Source organism: Amphibalanus amphitrite, unplaced genomic scaffold (assembly GCF_019059575.1).
Source record: "Amphibalanus amphitrite isolate SeventyFive unplaced genomic scaffold, NRLGWU_Aamphi_draft 000367F_arrow, whole genome shotgun sequence".
NCBI classification, from domain to species: Eukaryota; Metazoa; Arthropoda; class Thecostraca; order Balanomorpha; family Balanidae; genus Amphibalanus; species Amphibalanus amphitrite.
Window position 1 is genome coordinate 225,224 of NW_024881861.1, and position 17,230 is coordinate 242,453.

At 48.0% G+C, this 17,230-nt stretch overlaps 1 protein-coding gene across 1 annotated transcript in view; it reads right to left on the bottom strand.

Annotated features, from left to right (window-relative positions):
• Positions 1–16,009, bottom strand: part of LOC122389656 (stAR-related lipid transfer protein 13-like) — a 43,867-nt gene extending 27,858 nt beyond the window's left edge. Inside the window, exon 1 of the mRNA XM_043381872.1 lies at positions 15,823–16,009. Within this exon, the coding sequence (XP_043237807.1) occupies positions 15,823–15,825 (3 nt within the window). The 5' untranslated portion in view covers positions 15,826–16,009. The remainder of the gene's footprint in view (positions 1–15,822) is intronic.
• Between the last annotated feature and the right edge of the window lie 1,221 nt (positions 16,010–17,230).

Genomic DNA, 17,230 nt, shown 5'->3' on the forward strand with positions numbered 1-17,230 from the left:
TGTCAGCAGAGATGCAGATATAATCACTGATTGATTCAGTGTGATATTCACGAACCAACTGTGCTCCATCGCTAGCCCATGGATCGTTAATTTGAGTCACACCCTCGATAAAGAGTCAATGACCACTGACCAGCCATGAGCTAAGGGTCACGTTCACAACACAGACAACCGTGACTATCGCAATAATAGCTGACCTGAGGCCAATGCCCTTTGGAAACGGCCGGGTGCTTGCAAGCGGGTCGCGGTGGTAAATGACTCTGACTCTCCGGAGTCGGAGAAGGAACTCTTTCACAGCTGGCCTGCGGATTGACTCAGGTAAGAGTCAAGCATACACGGACATAACCTGAGCCGGACCTGCAAGTCGAGGACGAGGCGCAGCAGTCTTTATCCATGCTTTAGCGTAGGTGTCTGAGTCAAGAGTCAGAGTCGACACCAAGGTCGATGAGCTCATCAGAAGTCATCAGCAGTCGGCTGACCGCAGATAGCATCATCCTGTGCAGCAGTAGCCGCGCCGGGCAGCGCGGGGAAGACTGTGCAGCACACTGGCGAAAGGCGACCGCCGCACGTCCGCTTCGGCGAGCTGAGGAACAGTGAATTACATGGATCGTCTGCATCTCCGCGCCATCTGCCGGTCACCTGTTCCACCAAGGTCGAGCCGCGAATGGCCACCGAACGCATGTCGGGAAAGCCAGCGACATTGAAGGCACTCTGATGAAGTGTTGAATACGCGACACGGGGTTAGCCAAGAGATGAATAGAGGACAAGAAGACGAGCCGTAGGGTACAAAACGTGACATTGCATTCACCGATGGATTAGGGCCAAGAGCAGGGCACGCAGCTGTGACACAGTGACCTGAACCGACACATGTGTAACCAAGCTTCAGCGAATCATCCTCGACAGAAATTGAGGAGTCGGTGGCCTTTCAATGTTTCCAGAAGAGCTGTAAGTGAAAGGGCAGTAAAAGTGCACACCCGTGACTGTGCGTCTCCAACATAAGAAAGTTAAACGTGATTTTGGATTCACATTCTCTCTAAACAACTCGAGAATCCAGCTTCCTGACGCTAGTTATTGACGATGACCAGCAATCGAGTCTCGGGCCCCAGACTGTCTCCTCTCTCTCTCTCTCTCTCTCTCTCTCTCTCTCTCTCTCTCTCTCTCTCTCACTCTCTCTCTCTCTCTCTCTCTCTCTCTCTCTCTCTCTCTCTCTCTCTCTCTCTCTCTCTCTCTCTCTCTCTCTCTCTCTCTCTCTCTCTGTCCCTTTCATTCTCTTTCCTTGCTTCCTTCGCGATATTCTGCGCTGGTAGCACAGTGCACTGGGCAGCAAAATCAGCGCCAACAGGCAAACGTGACGATCGGGGAGGCATGCAACGCAACATGGCCGAACCATAGCGTACCCTATACAGCCGGGTATACCAGCCCCGCCAACTGTAGACATGTGTATATTTGAAGCAGCTGGTGCAGAAAGTTAGTACATGGAGTTCGAACGCTGCAGGCGGTGGACCCATGGACCGGACGCTGCAGTCCGTGGTGATTCAGCCCAACAGGAAACACACCGTGGGGGGAGGGGAGGGGTCAGTCGGGTCCCGTTTCGTAACTGGTGCGTACCGCATATCCTGTTCAACGTCTAGAGACCGGCAACCTCAAGACCGTTATTACCTAATGATAAAAATCATTCACGTGTTAAATTGTCGCGGCGCTTACGGCGTTGTGTGGGGATGATAACAGGGTTAGGAGGAATTTGCGGATGTATAAAGCACGAAAATGAACAACCATGAGCTTGTTGTTTAGTGAGAACAACCGGATTTGAGAGCTCGTTATCAAACTTGGTGCATTTTCGTAAGCGTTGAGAATTGCAACAAATGTGCCAAACTTGTGCAAGAAGAGAGATATTGAACTTCAAAGAAATTGCATGCTATCGATCGCCTTTGCCAAAAAAGTAAGTTCCGAACGCTAACGACGATGAAAGGCTTAGTCTTGTTTTCAGACTCACTCATCAAAAGTAGACGGCTGAGAGTGAACTATGGCACTCGGTTCAAACTTCAAGTTCACGCCAATGTGAGCGCGCCTCACTACTGCGCCTTAGCTGTGGCGTGTCTGCATGTAGCACAAGCGGCAGCGCTCGCTGTAATTCGTTGATAGCCGTTTTAGTGGCCGGTAAACTATGTCGATGGCCGGCATGGCACTCGGTTAGGTCTGGTTGGGGCCGCGGCGGAATGACGGCACTGTTTATCCACTGGTGCCCATCGGTATAAATTAACATACGGTGTCGTTCAAGTGCCGGCCAAGGCGGGGCGCCGCGTTCCAGCGGTGTTAGACTTTGACCTTGGTGTGTTAGTCGCCAGAGCAGGCGGCATGGAGACAGCATTGTTTGCTCTGCTGTGATGAGAAGCAGGGAGGAATGCGGGGCGCACTCTGTCCTCTCGCAGATTATGGAAGGAGACAATCAGCATAGTGAGAGACAAAACATTGACTTTGACTTTGACATTGAGGTTCAAGGGGACAGGAGGGCATCGCCTGTAAATAAGGCTTTCTGGTAAGTTCTGAAATCGGATATGATGTCTTACATTCGTGTCTTCCACGCCCTCACAAAACAATAAATTTGGTCAATTTTAGTACTTTTCAGATAAGGAAAGGCCGAAGTCAAAATTAAGTTGGAGATTTCTTGAACCTGATGATTGGAAATTGCATGAGCAAAGGATATCCCAAAGTTCATCGCTAGGCTCATTGCATCGGTAATGTTTTACATAGATGTTAATAGTGTAGGAAAGGCAGATATTTAACCAAACATTGGATGAACGTACCTCAAAGTTGCATTATGTCATGAGCATAGCGCCCATGCTCCCCGTTCACGGCATAATGAGCGATTTAACAGACGACCTATTCAGATAAAACGGTTCTTCGAATGATGCTCGTTAGGTCGCTAAGTAAGGGTCAAGTATGTTTGCAATCGGATAAAGCAATTCTTTATTCTGCTTGACCTTCAACTTCATTAGCGCTTTGTTTTGATCCGCTTGTGGCAATCATATCGCACTCTGAATCGCTAGGGCCTAAGACTGGTAATTCAATCTCCAATCTACGGGCAGTTCGGCTTCATTACACATAACAAATAAAACTTTCCACGTAAAATATCTTACAGCGTTTACAGAAGAAATGGCCGATTTACTTGACTAGTGAGACGCTTTGGTCTTGTCTCACACGTCACGGGATCGCCCCTGTCTCCCCCGTCCCACCGTGTGACGGAGCTGACTCGGCTGCCGTGTGACCCCTCACAATCGCCCCACAACCGAGCCGAACCCACGTATCTTCAACACCCGACACCGGACAATAGAGTAGGCCCGACGCACGGCGATGCGGAGCTGACTCAGGCCTGACCGCCGGCGGCTACGCCTCGGGCCGGCGCATAGGTCAAACACGACCTGTCAGCAGCGGGCTAAGAGCCGTGACGTCACAGTGACCCCCGTGACGTCACAGTCGCCACCGGCTCACCTTCGACAGTGCGTCGGGCGAGAGACGAGCATCCGGTGGGGGAGGGGGTAGGGGAGGGACCAACAAGTCAGGGTCCGGACTGGATCGGGCCCGTTGGCCGTGAGCGAGTTATGGACTGTGCAGCTAAGGTAACGGGACATCGCCACGCCACCACAAGTCACGGCCCCACACCGCCACCGCTATCGTCCCCGCAGCCACCGCAGCTTCTGCCATCGCGCCACCCGTCAGGTGAAACCTATAGAGCTCAGGAGATACGCACAGTTTAGATAGAGGATAGCACGGGCGGGATAGCCATCAGGCACCGCACGCATGCAGACTGGGAAGATGGATGGCTGCGGAAGAAGTAGAAACGAAGATAGAGAAAAGCAGAGGCCCGGGAGGAGGACAGGGAGGAGATATTCACTTTGCAAAGATTGCATACGGTAGCAGGAGAGCGAAACCCTTTCAGGCGGCCGCGATCAATCACAAGATTTGTGAATGCTAGCTCGGTTTCAACGGGAAAGTTTCACATCTTCAATCACATGTAAAAATGGATAGGGTTTGCCCTACTAGAGAATGGCGGAGGGCGGAACAGATTTTGCCAGCTGCGCCCATTGAGAAACCGTCTGCCCCTCTGCCTCGTTACATTATGTGTTGAACCAACTGACTCCCCCATCGGTTGGGCCAGATTAAAGAGTTTTAAATCGTTCGATTCCTAGACCGGGCCGCGGAGCGAATCTTCGCCGAAACGTCGATCGCAGCCGCCTCCGACTCTGTAATCTCAGCACCCTTCCGTCGTTTTTCCAGGCAGTCATCCATTAGTCAGTTCGCGAGAATCATCAGACGTTTTCCTGCGCCGCGGGCGCTTTCCATTGCGCGGTTCACAGCCTCATGGTGGGCGCACACACAGGCTGGGTCTTTTCCCTCGGCTTCGTGCCGCAGCGAATGTTAACAGAAACGACGGACGGTAACACACAGGCAGTATAAACATCATCATCGGATCGAGTGTCTCCCAACGCAAACGGCCCAGAGTGGCCGTGACCTCATCGTGGTCGCCGCCACCTCGTCATTTATAATTACACGGACGGGGCGGGCAGCCCAAACAAACTGAACAGTCCGAGTCGTGAAAAGGCATAGCCGGCGGCTGCAGAGAGCCAGTACGTCGCAGAGCTGAGAACGTCCTCGTTATTAGAAATAAATCAGCTCTTGGTGGTTATGAGTAAAATATAGGCCTTATCTTCGTAATTATCAGCTTTCGTTTGCAGTCGAATCGATTTTTGTCGGCGGCACAAAGCGTTAGTCGGCGTCTTTGAGCCTGCAGCGAAATACGGAAAACTATAATGACATGAACATACTATCGGTGGGTGGCAACCGGCGACTTTATGGTCAGTGCATGCCCACTGCACTGCGCACATTTAGAACCACGTACAAGGAGGTGCGTGCGCGCCCCCTGCACGGAGGCTGCAGCGCGGGAGGTCCTGGAAACGCGTGGGGAATTTGGCGAGAAATGCGTGTTCTCCAGTCTGCACACGTGCACGACACACGCGTATGAGACCTTGACGGGAGCGAATGGTCAGAAGTGCTGCAAATTTCAGACGCATGAGCTCACCATTTGTTCAAATACATGCCAAATGTGCTGTAACTTAGCTTTAGTTTGAAAAGAGACTTTTTTCGTCTTTGAAATAGACGAAAAAGCAAGGACTTATTCGTGAATGAATGATATCGGGACTCAATAATGGTTCCAGTCCGTGTTTCACTCTTTCCTATGCCTTAAATATTTGTGCATTGGGTCTGCTATCGCGTGAGGTGTCCTTCTGCTACTGCATCAGATTCCTTATGGTCATAACTGCACAGGGAGAATGGATCACCGGATCTTTTCCATTAGGAGCATTCATTGAAGCCTGAAGGTCAGATCTTGTGATCAGTATCATGCTCAAAATGCCGTCCATATTCTCGCTACGCCTTTTCAGCCACGCACGAAGAGTATCGTAATGTGAAGTTCAGGGCCTCACATAATGTCAGACTTCAGTAGCCTTCACAGTGCCTTACGTGTGCAGCTTATACTCAGACATAAGTGCTGATAAGCTCCTGGTCAATTTAAGAGGTTCTAATCCGAGGCAATGCAGGAAGGAGTATTCCTCCAAAATTACTTTCACCTTTTATCAATAATGAATAATGGTTGATGTGCTCTCTGAGTACTTAGTTAAATACCTACAACTTTCGGTACACATGCATTTACACATGCATTTCGGTACACATGCATTTCAAAAGAGAGACATTTGTATTCCATGGTTTCATCCATAGACCACTATATATAGATATACAGTGGTCTATGGTTCATCGATCATCAAAGTTTTGCTTATGAATCACAGAAGTATTGCTATGATTGCAAATTTTGCACTAAGATAACAGGCAAGAGCTATCGATGCATGACCACAGACCACCAAAAGGCCTTGCAATGCTTGCTGCCTAATTGGTGACCGAATGATCACATTGCAGGAAGAGGTAATTATGTGTCCCACATAGACGTCCTTTGTGCTTTTAGCAACACACCCTAAAGCTGCAATAATCATGCCTTAAAACTTTGTTTAAGTGCTCGACATCCTTGGCAACTTGGCTGCAAAGTTTTTGCTTTTTGCTCTGACACCGTCCCGCTTGCAAGTGCACTCAGTGCCTGCAGTCACGCCGCGGCCCTCGGTGCCTTTCTCTTACCGTTTTCCTTGTCTCTTTGTGGCATATCGAAACTGTATATGTATCTGCGGTGGAGATCCGGGTCACCAATATACGGTGAGGGGAGAGCCACCCTGCGCCGGGGGTCTCCCACACGCAGACCGGTCCACGGCCCCCGGCCGAACCCACGCATAGATAACCGGCGCACAAAACCAAGGATGCACGCGAGCTTCGCTGATCTGAGCACGCTAAACGCGCCGACTCGGGCATTCGTCGACGGCGGGCGGGATTCTTGCATGCATCAGCAGCATAAATCTGCAGATGCTGACAGCACGGGCAAGGGGCGCCAAGGGGGCACTACAGAGAAAAGGAGTGGTGGGCGTAGACTGTATGTAGAGGGTGGTGACAACTTCCCACTAACAACGATGGGGATTTACACCGATACAGAAAACGTTGATTTTTAGCTCCACTAAGCCGGAAAGATCCTTCGTGGTATCCAGTTAGTCGATATGGTGATATTTATTCTGTCGAGGAATGTAGGAAAGTCGAGGGTCATCGATGCATATCATGCACCTACCTTGCAAACGTCAACCCTCGAAATGCGATCCGAAATGTATGTCGGATTCCGGCCACCTTCCTTTTCAGTTACTGGCTGTTATATATGCTTCACCTCATCACTTTTCCTGAAGCCCAGATCATTAAGCCACATTGATTCATATTCCACTGATGCTGAAATCCCCGCCAGTCTCCGCGCGCCATGGTCAGATATATCTCACCATGAATCACCATCTTCTGGAGCCTGCAGCCAGTTGTATATGTGACAGATTCCGGTGGCGACCGCAGCAGTCGCTTAACATCAACACAAATACACACTGCATGAACTCAACTATCAATCACCTATCTATGCGTAAACACGCTGTTAAATTTCAGTTGCAATACGTTCATTAACTAGAGCAGCGTTTGACACAGTCATGTATCATGTATCATGTATTACAACAATCACGAATGCCGGTTGGCCCTGGTGATGTTAAATCTGGTTCACACATCATGCACACATCAGTATCGCACATACACACAAGTACATACACACAAGTACATACCTACTCACATTACTACTGATTTCAGATTGATTCATTCTGCATTACTCATGAGCAATTTCAATTACAATCACGTTTACGCCGAATTTACATGTGTTTGAACGTTTTTCCGAAAATCTTCCACAGATTCGGCTTCCATCATGCTGGGCAAAAGTTGGTTCCACTCTCTTATGGTTTTTGGGAAAAACGAGTTATGGTACTGAAGTAATCTCGACGGAAGTCTCTCTATCTTTTTAGGGTGATCACTCCGTGATATATAGCTAGGTTCACATATAATTCTACTAACATCTACTTTCATGTTGCCATGGTGTAATTTGTACAGTAAGCATAATCTCGCCTCTCTACGTCGGCTTTCTAGGGATACCCATCCTATTGTGGCCAGCATGTCAGTAACACTGCTATGTCGGTCGTAGTCATTAAGTATAAATCTAGCAGCACGCCTTTGAACCATTTCCAGCTCATGCTTCATGCCCTCTCCCCATGGGTCCCAAACAGAGCTGGCATAGTCTAGATGTGGCCTAACAAGGGACAAATACATGATTTCCTTTACAGCCTGTGGGCAATCCTTGAAATTTCGCTTAATAAATCGTAGCATCTGATTCGCTTTACCAGTGACATGTTGTACATGATTTTGCCAGGTACATTTATTCGAAATATGCACGCCTAAATATTTGAACTCATTGACAACCTGAACTTCTATTCCATTCAAATAGTATCTAGGCATTGCAGCAAGTTTTTGCTTTGTCATTCTCATGATAGCACACTTTCCAACATTAATAGACATTTTCCATTTGGAACACCATTGAGATAATCTATTTCATAGACCTCTGTATACAGAGGTCTATGTCTATTTATATTTGCCTGTAACGAAAAACTACATTCTTCATTGCTTAAGATGTCTGTGTAAAGAACAACATCATCAACATCATCATCATCAGTCAATGATATGCGATAAAATAATACACACATGCGATAGTATCGTAACATCACGAAAAGTTTCTAATCACATAACCATTTTTGGTCAAAGTATGCTCAGAAAAATACGGTGTTAGGATAGTGACTCAGATGGTAACAGCGGTAACAGCAAACAACAAAAAGAAACCGTCCTTGGCGTATAAACTAGTTATAAAAGGGTCTGAAAGAACGTGTTTCATTAGCTTATAGCTACTCCGGCTTATGCAATTTCCCATGGCACCGTATTGTCTGATTGTACATGTTCGTGCCAGCCCCGTAGGCCCGTTATTCGCGTTCGACCCTTTTCCTTCTCACGAACCCATGTGTGACAGTAAACGGGTTGCATCAGCTCCTTTCATTAATCTGAGCATTTTAATTGTTTTCTAATGCCGCCGGGTAAAACTGGACGTACGGTATCCGCCCATTCGTGAGGCCTGGCTCCTACCCCCGCATTACATTCTCATTAGAAAGTCCGCCGCCCTGCCGTTTCCCTAACGCGAGGTCAGCTCTGACTGCGAAACTACCCTGGTCAGATGGTCAAAGCGGGGAGATGGAACCGTCATCGGCATCAGAAAGACCACCAAAGGCCACTTCAGTGAGACGTAAAACTTGGTGCAGTGAAGCTCCACCCCAAGAGGCCAAAGGGGCAGGCTGGAGAAGAGACTCGCCTAGCAGTTATGCAGCCATTACTGCCACTAAACGACGGTAAGTGTCTACTTCACCCACTAGGTTACCTCCAGGTCAACGGACAGGCGGAAAGACAGACGAAACAGACGTATGGATGGATAAACAGACAAACATGAAAACATAAACGAGAGAGAGAGAGAGAGAGAGAGAGAGAGAGAGGAGAGAGAGAGAGAGAGAGAGAGAGAGAGAGAGAGAGAGAGAGAGAGAGAGAGAGAGAGAGAGAGAGAGAGAGAGAGAGAGAGAGAGAGAGAGAGCTTCAAGGTATCCTGCATATCTAGATTCTGTACAATTTGTATATCAGCTAATTCTGCATAGCTAGTTATTCAATTCAACTTAATAAGTCCATAAGTTATAATATTTTGAGCTTTTATACCTATTTATAAATAGCAGCGTTAGCCTTCATGGCCACCGCCAGCCACCGCTACTCACTGCCCAAATGCTCGCCGGAGCGGAAGAGGAGGGGGTGAGGGAGGGACTAGAAGTTCAGGTGAACCGAGTCCAATCGCCTTGTGCTGTGTGCACTCGGCGGCATGATCAGACAGTGCAGCTAATAAACCGGTTAGTGCAGCTAACGGGGCTGGTCGGGCACCTGCTCCATGCCGCAGCCGTACCGAAGACAAAGGTGAACAAAAATGGAGTGCATGCGGGCACAGCTAGAACAATGACTCGAATGTTTGTAGTGTAGGAACAATGGTAGTTAAAGTCACCAAAGAAATTCTCACAAGTGGTTGATTTTAATGAAGCTATATTTTATTGATGCTTCCGCCCGGTTGGATCCGAGACTGATGAACCCATTTTTTAACATAGCAAAGAGCACATAAATTGAAGTGCTCGGTTTCCGGTGGCGGGACAAACATTTTAGCACTGCAATCCGACGGAATATAACGGCGACTTCAAAGGTTACTGCCATCCTATCTCACCTTACCAAATTATGCACTACAATCAGTAATGATCATTTGTAGATACATTTTAGGATCAATAACACTTGGCAGTCAGCATTTATGTTCAGTGTCGGTAAAAAATCGTTTCGCGTTATCATTAAATCCTTTTCATCACTTTTCATCGAAAATGCATGGAGGGTCACCACTCACTGTCCCTGACCAAGATCGTATAGGCGGTCGTGGGGAGTGGCCGATGGCGATATTTTCTTGAAAAGGAAGCGGCGGCGGCGGTGGTCTTGCTGGAGGAAGTGAGGTAAAGGAGGTAGTCATCCGCTGAAGAGATGAGCTGTCTGAGCTTCCTGAAGCCTTCACATCCCGACCGCCAAGGAAGGAACATCCGCGGTGGTCGTCAGATATGGTTTTAGTGGTCACGCTGTACACTGAAGCGAACACCAAATGAGGTTTGCATGACATAGACGAAATGCAGGAGCGATGTTGATGAATATTTACGGATATTTACAACATACATATAGGTAAGGTCTTAGTGCTGGTAACCACGAACAGGTATGTCATAATGAGTAAAGGATTACATTGTTTTCGCTTTTGATATTAGGAATGCAAGTCATTCGCTTCATCTTTATGCAAGCTTTGCACACTACAAGCTGCTGGAGCTGCCTTCATGGAATTCGACTATGGAAAGTGAAAATCTTCGACGACAATTTAATCACAAAAATACGTGACATATTAGCCGAACCCAATGTCGTTGCGATTAAGATATCGTCGGGTTATTCCGAATACATTAGTTAATAGTTTACCGTCTACAACATTTGGCATATCAGCTGCATGCCAGCATTCACCATCAGCAATAAACTAGCCGTCACCGACGCATCAGCTTAGTTATTTTGCATAGTAAAGCAAGGGCGACGGTTGCATCATACATAATGAATGTTACTTTTGAAAGAGCTATTTCTCAGGACTTATATGTTCCTCATGTAATATGTACCATCACATGAAACAGAAACACATTAGCGTTTTTGCACACACAACTTTCATTTTAATGCTTCTCAGGAATTTTCCACTGTATCGCCCTTAATTAAGGCACACGTTTCGGCCCTCTGACGAAGGTGTCGACCCCGCGCCTCACAACGTCTGGGTCCAGGCTTCCAGTAAACCTCTCCACTGTGGTTCACAGTGGATGGCTGCAGGAGGGTTTTGTCTCAGATCTGCCAATGCGACTCCCCAAAACCAGTAGTCCAGCGGGGAGAGGTCATGACTCCGTGGTGGCCATGGTCGCTCGGTGAGGCGGCTGATAACGCGCTCTTCGAAATTCTCGATCAGCCACTGGCGCAACAGCTGCCATGGTGTGCACTGTGGCACCATCCTGCTGGAACCACAGGCCGTCTCTTTGAACCTTGTCCCTGACCTGAGGCAGAAGCATTCCTTGAGCAGCCTGAGGTAAGCCGTACCCCGTTCAGTGTTGACCCAGGGGAGAGCCAATGGATGAAGACTTGTCCGTCGACCGTAATCCGTAATGCGTTTTAGTGGTGTCGACATACTCTGCTTTTCCGTGAAGGAAAATTGGCGTTGTGAATTTTTTGCACGTGCGCACGTGCAGAATGCCGCTTCCAGATCTCAGGAACGGCTGGGCCGATTGCGCTCAAATTTGGTACACCGCTAGCGACCGGTTAGAAGGGTGCTTTGCACAAGCCCGTTGGAAGTACCCTCTCGCCCTTCTGCACGTGCAGGGCTCACTATCTCGCTCGCTCGTTCTTCGCCCAAAAGGCGTTTTACTGGTGAATAAATGAATCAAACCGCAGGTAATCGCTGTACGTAGCGTAGGTACAGCGTACTATGGTGCATTTGAAAGATCGATTTGTACAAGAGACAGAGACTTAGAGAGGTTTGTGTTGTGCAAGGATGCATTACCTGCGCCGCAAACCGAAATGCCCCAAGCCATTCGAGCGATGTGGACCTCGCCGCGCTCAGTGATAATGATGACTCACGGCAAAACCGGCCATCCTTCGCTGTGTGCCCCGTGCCAGTCGCTAAAACAGCCCGTCCTGGCTCGAATAAACTGAGGGCGACTGACGCGGTCGGGGATCCCAGCGGGCCCGGACGGACCCCCGCCGTCGAGGGTAGTCACCAGGGAAACAGCGGACCCACGGCGGACCCGGGGACCCCGGATTCCGGCACCACAGGTGTCCAGGCTCCCTGGACCGCACCGCATCGTCCGTGTCATTTTAACACACACACAAACACAGAATGTCAACAGGTCAGGTATGTGCCCTAAGCAAACACAGACTGAAACACCGCCACCGTGAAGCTGTAAGCAAGCGCAAATGGAGTTTACAATGCGGAGACATTGAAGCTGTGAAAATAGACGCTCTTTTGTTTGTGACAAGAACAGCGGAGCCTGAGAGATGTAGCATCGATTTCGTCATAGGTGAGAGTGACAGCTTGCGATTTCACTCTGACGTGTGATTTATTTTTGGATTGTTGGACATGGATTGGGGGATGCGATGCGTATGACATTAATTCAGAGTATCTATACCTGTTCAATTCCTTTGCTTCACACTCACTGCAAAGTGCAACCGTGACCTCGCGTGAACACTGATGTCCACTAAACGGAGACTAGCGAGCATCAGGCATTAACGAGCTAGACTAAGTTAAATAGTCCTTAAATTAAGAGAATGCACATTGCATACCCATTACCTAACTTAATGCTTGTAGGAATTTATTACGCACTATAACAAACACATCGAGCAAAAAAATATCCAGGAGTGAATCTGTCGAGTGTCGACCACCTTGAGCTTTTGTTAGCCTTTAACTGATGCTATCTATCTAATCGGTATGTAAATAAATGTATTGGAGTGTTGATTTCAGTGTGATTGAAATTCAAAATGCATAAAGCTTGGGTTTCCAGAACAGGCGTCACTCTATTTACCTTAGACGCAATCTAGCTCTCTGCCTTCGTTTTATACCAGAAAGGTTCCCTATCCTCTCAAACAAAATAGGTAGGTACCTACCAGCTTTCATATATTCATGGCAACGTCTAAGCTACCAATCACAGAAAAAGGCTCGGCTGTGCTTACGTAGTCGATTACTGTTCTGCTGAAACAGATACACGGTTGTAAATAATGCAAAGAAGCTATCACATTTTCAGCTTACGGGTATTTCCCAGCATTAAGAACGTAATCAATATTCATCAATCCCTTATGTAATATAGACATTTATCACCAGCAGCTTATGCCTTATAAATACTGTTTTTCACATCCAGAGCCGCTTATGCTCACCCAAAGCTGCGTCAGTACTTAGAACCTAAAACCTATTGTTTGGAGCGGTGACCACTCGAGTGTGAGCTCGTTACAAAAATGGCCGCCCGCCAGCCTGGTACGGGCGTCTCGTCCCCCTGAGAAAACCCCACTGACTCGGTACCTTGCAGAACCCAGTAACGGGCTGCTGTTTTATAGATGTCGTAGATTACGGTTCATAGATTCACACGTCGTGTGCAGGTTTTTAGAATGAGTTCTGTACCAGGAGCTGCTGTCGGTGCGACGGTTCAAGAGCTCCTGTGTTGAGTTTTGACGTCATCATTGGGACATAAATGACGATGTGCGCAGTGCTTGGTGCAGTGTAGCGTGACAGCGTTATCTTCATGTTTGCCTAGACACATTGATCGATGATCGCATTGATTTCGATAGAAGGGGACAGCCTTCGATAGAAACGACAGCCCCTGGCGGCACTTTCCAGTTTGTCATAACCCGCGCCCTGATGGGGGGGGGGGCATTTTGGCCCCCCCCCCCTGTGGTTTTTCTTAAATAGCGAGAAAACGGCGGCGCGCAGCGCCGCCAAATTTTGGGTACCTTACCGGACATCAATTTGACACCTTCACACAAAATTTCAAGTCACAGGTCACCTCAGGTCAGGAGTTATTGAGGTCAAACTGAGGTCATGTTCGAGTAAAAATGAGCAAAAAACATGACATCTTGAAACGCTCACCAATTCTACAGTTAACAAGCAATTTTAAAGTTCTTTATGTGGTTGTGTAGAGAAAAAACGGCTCTACAAAACTGCTATCTCGGATTTTCAAAATTTTGGGATTTTGACCCCCAAAAATAAAAAATTGATTTTTTTAGAAAAACTCAAAAAAATTCCAAAAATTTTTCGAATTTCGAAAAAAACGGAAAATATGTGATAGTCCCTGCGCTCTTCGATATACATACCAAATTTTAGATCGATACCTCTTTTTTTGGCCAAGTTATAGCGAAAAAACTGTTAAAAATTGATGACGTCAAATTTTTGAACTCAATTTTTAGAAATTCTAGACCTCGTAGCGCAAAACGGAGACCACCATTGAACTCCCCGTGACGAGCTGCATCGAATCGATACCCATTTTATGCAAAAATATCAACTTTGAAATTTGACCTAATTTCACCTGACCTTGACCTGACCTTGACCTGACCTTGACCAAAACGTGACCTAAGCTGGCCCTAAAGTCTGTCTGACCCACATAATCGCATTTGTCATGTAAAATGGACCATAAAACATGCATCACACGACACTTTCATATTGTGACCCCCCAGTGACCTGACCTCTGTGACCTGACCTGGTATCAGTGACTTCAAATAGCAAAATATGTGTTTGAAGAACATTTCCCCATCGATGATTTTCAATGAAATGCATTTTACACGATTTTACAACGCATTTCTTGAAATGCCTGTAAACGGTGAAAATTCGACCTTTGACCTGACCTGTGACGTCATCGGTTTGACCGAGGTCAATGAAATTGGGTCACAAGGTAGTTCCCCGTTGGGGCTATCCAACACCGTTTACCGCTTGTCGCTATGTTGTGTGGTTCTCGAGATCTCAGGGGGGGGGGCCAAAATGCCCCCCCCCCCATCAGACCGCGTTGCTCGGCAGACCCCATCTGGGCGCGGGATAATTCATACATTTGTAAAAATTACCTGGCAAAATAAGATTTTATTTCATTTAGTGTATTTGATAATGGTGTTTGGTGTTAATTCAAGTTTTTTTGTTTGTTTTGTTTTGTTGGGTTAGGCCCTTTCGGTCCTGTAAGACCATTTCAGAGCCGGGAGGATGATAGGATATGGGGGGGGGGGGGGGGAGACATTGGTCTGGGCAGGCACCCTAGTGAGTCGCCGGGGCTGAGCCCGTCCAGAGGACAGGCCACCCAGCCCCAAGGCACTCACTGCACCCGGCTACGGGGTGCGCTCCCTCGGGAGCAGCGGTGCCGCTCCAAGGGAGCAGCCCGCATGAGATAAAGTTGCCTGTCCAGCCCGGAGGGGGGTGGCGGTGTGGAGGAGAAGGATTTCAGTATCCTGAGGATAGAAGCATGGAACGGTCTAATTCAAGTGATAATCTAATGTTTTGTGATAATGGTCAATGGTGTCTCGACTTCGAGGCTCGAGCACTTAATTATCTCCGTTCCTGATTTTATTTTTGCCACCCCTTCCGGAACATAATTGGAAAGCACGATTACGACCGCGGTAAAACAATTAAGAAAATAATAAGATAAGGCGGATGTTAGACTTAAGAGCTATAGGTACAGACTGGCGAAACGACTCTGACACCTCTAGCTAAAACAACCAAATTCAAATCACTATCATATGTGTATACGTCATAATGTGTACGGCGCAACACGCCATACGGCCTAAATAAACGATGGTTAGGGCATCATAACTTCATATTGGCATCCTGTTTACATCATACAATACCTCTCTGGAATAAGACGTTATCGTACGAGCCATTCCCAGACAAAAACACCGGATTCGGCCGAAAACACTGGATTCGGCCGGTATCAGCTCAAAGCCCTGCGGTTTATTCATCGATGACAGCAAATGAAGCACAATCACATGAAGATCAATCAATGTCGGGGTTGCGCCACTGTAGGTAAGCCGGCCCAAAATAACCGGCGCATGCTGGTATAAGAGCCATAACAAGACGGATGATTACAATGCAAACTGGAACGCACCGGTAGTCTGCTAGGATCGGTCGTAGTAGCGAGAAAGTTCAGAGCACGATTTCAACAGAGTCAGTTCTTTACTTACCATTCGGTAATCCTTTTGTCCGAGCTCTTGTCTTTTTGGGATATCTTGATTGCATACACAGTATGTATGTACACACGGCACCGTGTGTCAAACGAAAAAATCACTGGTTCCGATGTCACCCTCAGAGTCCTGGAAGGGTGCAGCGCCTTCCTTTTGGGTAGCCCCTCGCACCCACGCCTGTATCGATTCACAGTGCAACTCGGCGCCGCTATTTTTCCGACTGCCCCCCGTCCACCCGCTCTGCTGCAGCCGGGGGGGGGGGGGGGTGCCCGAGCCTCAGGGCCGACCGCCACCGGCGTCTCTGAAGCCCGCACTGCTGTCACTCCCCCTCCCCCCGTCACCACAGGGGGGAGGGGTGACCCCTCGGGCGCCGTCACCGTTGACAGGACCAGGGAGCGGCCACAAACGATGTCGAATCGCATCAGTGGCCAGTGAAGACGATTACGGCGACCATAATAGGCCTGCGGGCTCTCCCGAACGAGCAGAGGAGGTCCCGGGGAGGGGAGGGGGAGGAGATAATGGCGGATTTACGCGGCGGGTATGCAGCTCTTCGTGGGAGGACAGCAAAATCGCCAGCGGTTGGATGTTTACTCGGTTAGGTGTTTTTGTGGTCGGAACTATTAAGAAGTCCGAAGGCCGATCTGCACAGACTGTTTATCCGTTGTGCCACAACAGTCCTTATCGGGAGGAAGACGCTTTGAGGAAGTAAGCCATGGTCTAGTGTTAAACTTATCCTCAGCCAAAGTCCTATCTGAGAACGAGTCTTTTTAAGGCAGAACATAAGCGGCTCAGGCTGACTGCTGTCGGTCGATCGCGGCTTCAGGTGCCCTTGACGTGTCGGATTGACGGGTTGTACTGTCACCGATGCATTGGCGGGCGGAGAAACGGCTCCTCTACGTTTAACAAACAGTGTAGTGTGTCGGGTATAAGGTGGTATAAGGTGTGCTGACTGCCAACCGATCAATGAATATGTGAGCCGGTAGGACCTGGAAATAACAACTTCCAAATAGGTATTCAGACTCGGCTTCAGTTAGAAAGAAGTCTGACTTTAACAAAGTATGTCATATATTTCATGTGCTGTATGCGCATTTTTCGTATTATTTTGATGTATAATTGCCTTGTTAAATCCCCCCATAATATATCATAAGCAAATTTCACTGACATAGTTATTTCCAGGTGCAACTGTATATGAAAGAATGTAGTAGCTCACTAGGGTTACCCGCGTGCTCCGCAACGCAAGGAGGGGTAATGTTTGACCAGTGGGTGTTGGGTTGGTCCTGTGTCGATTAGGTTGGCATCCATTTCGTTCGATTGCTTTTTGACGGCCAAACATTTTGTAATGAAACAAAAAAGATCCATCGCATTGAGGTGCCCGTGTCGGATAATCATGCGTTTTTCTATAGAATGA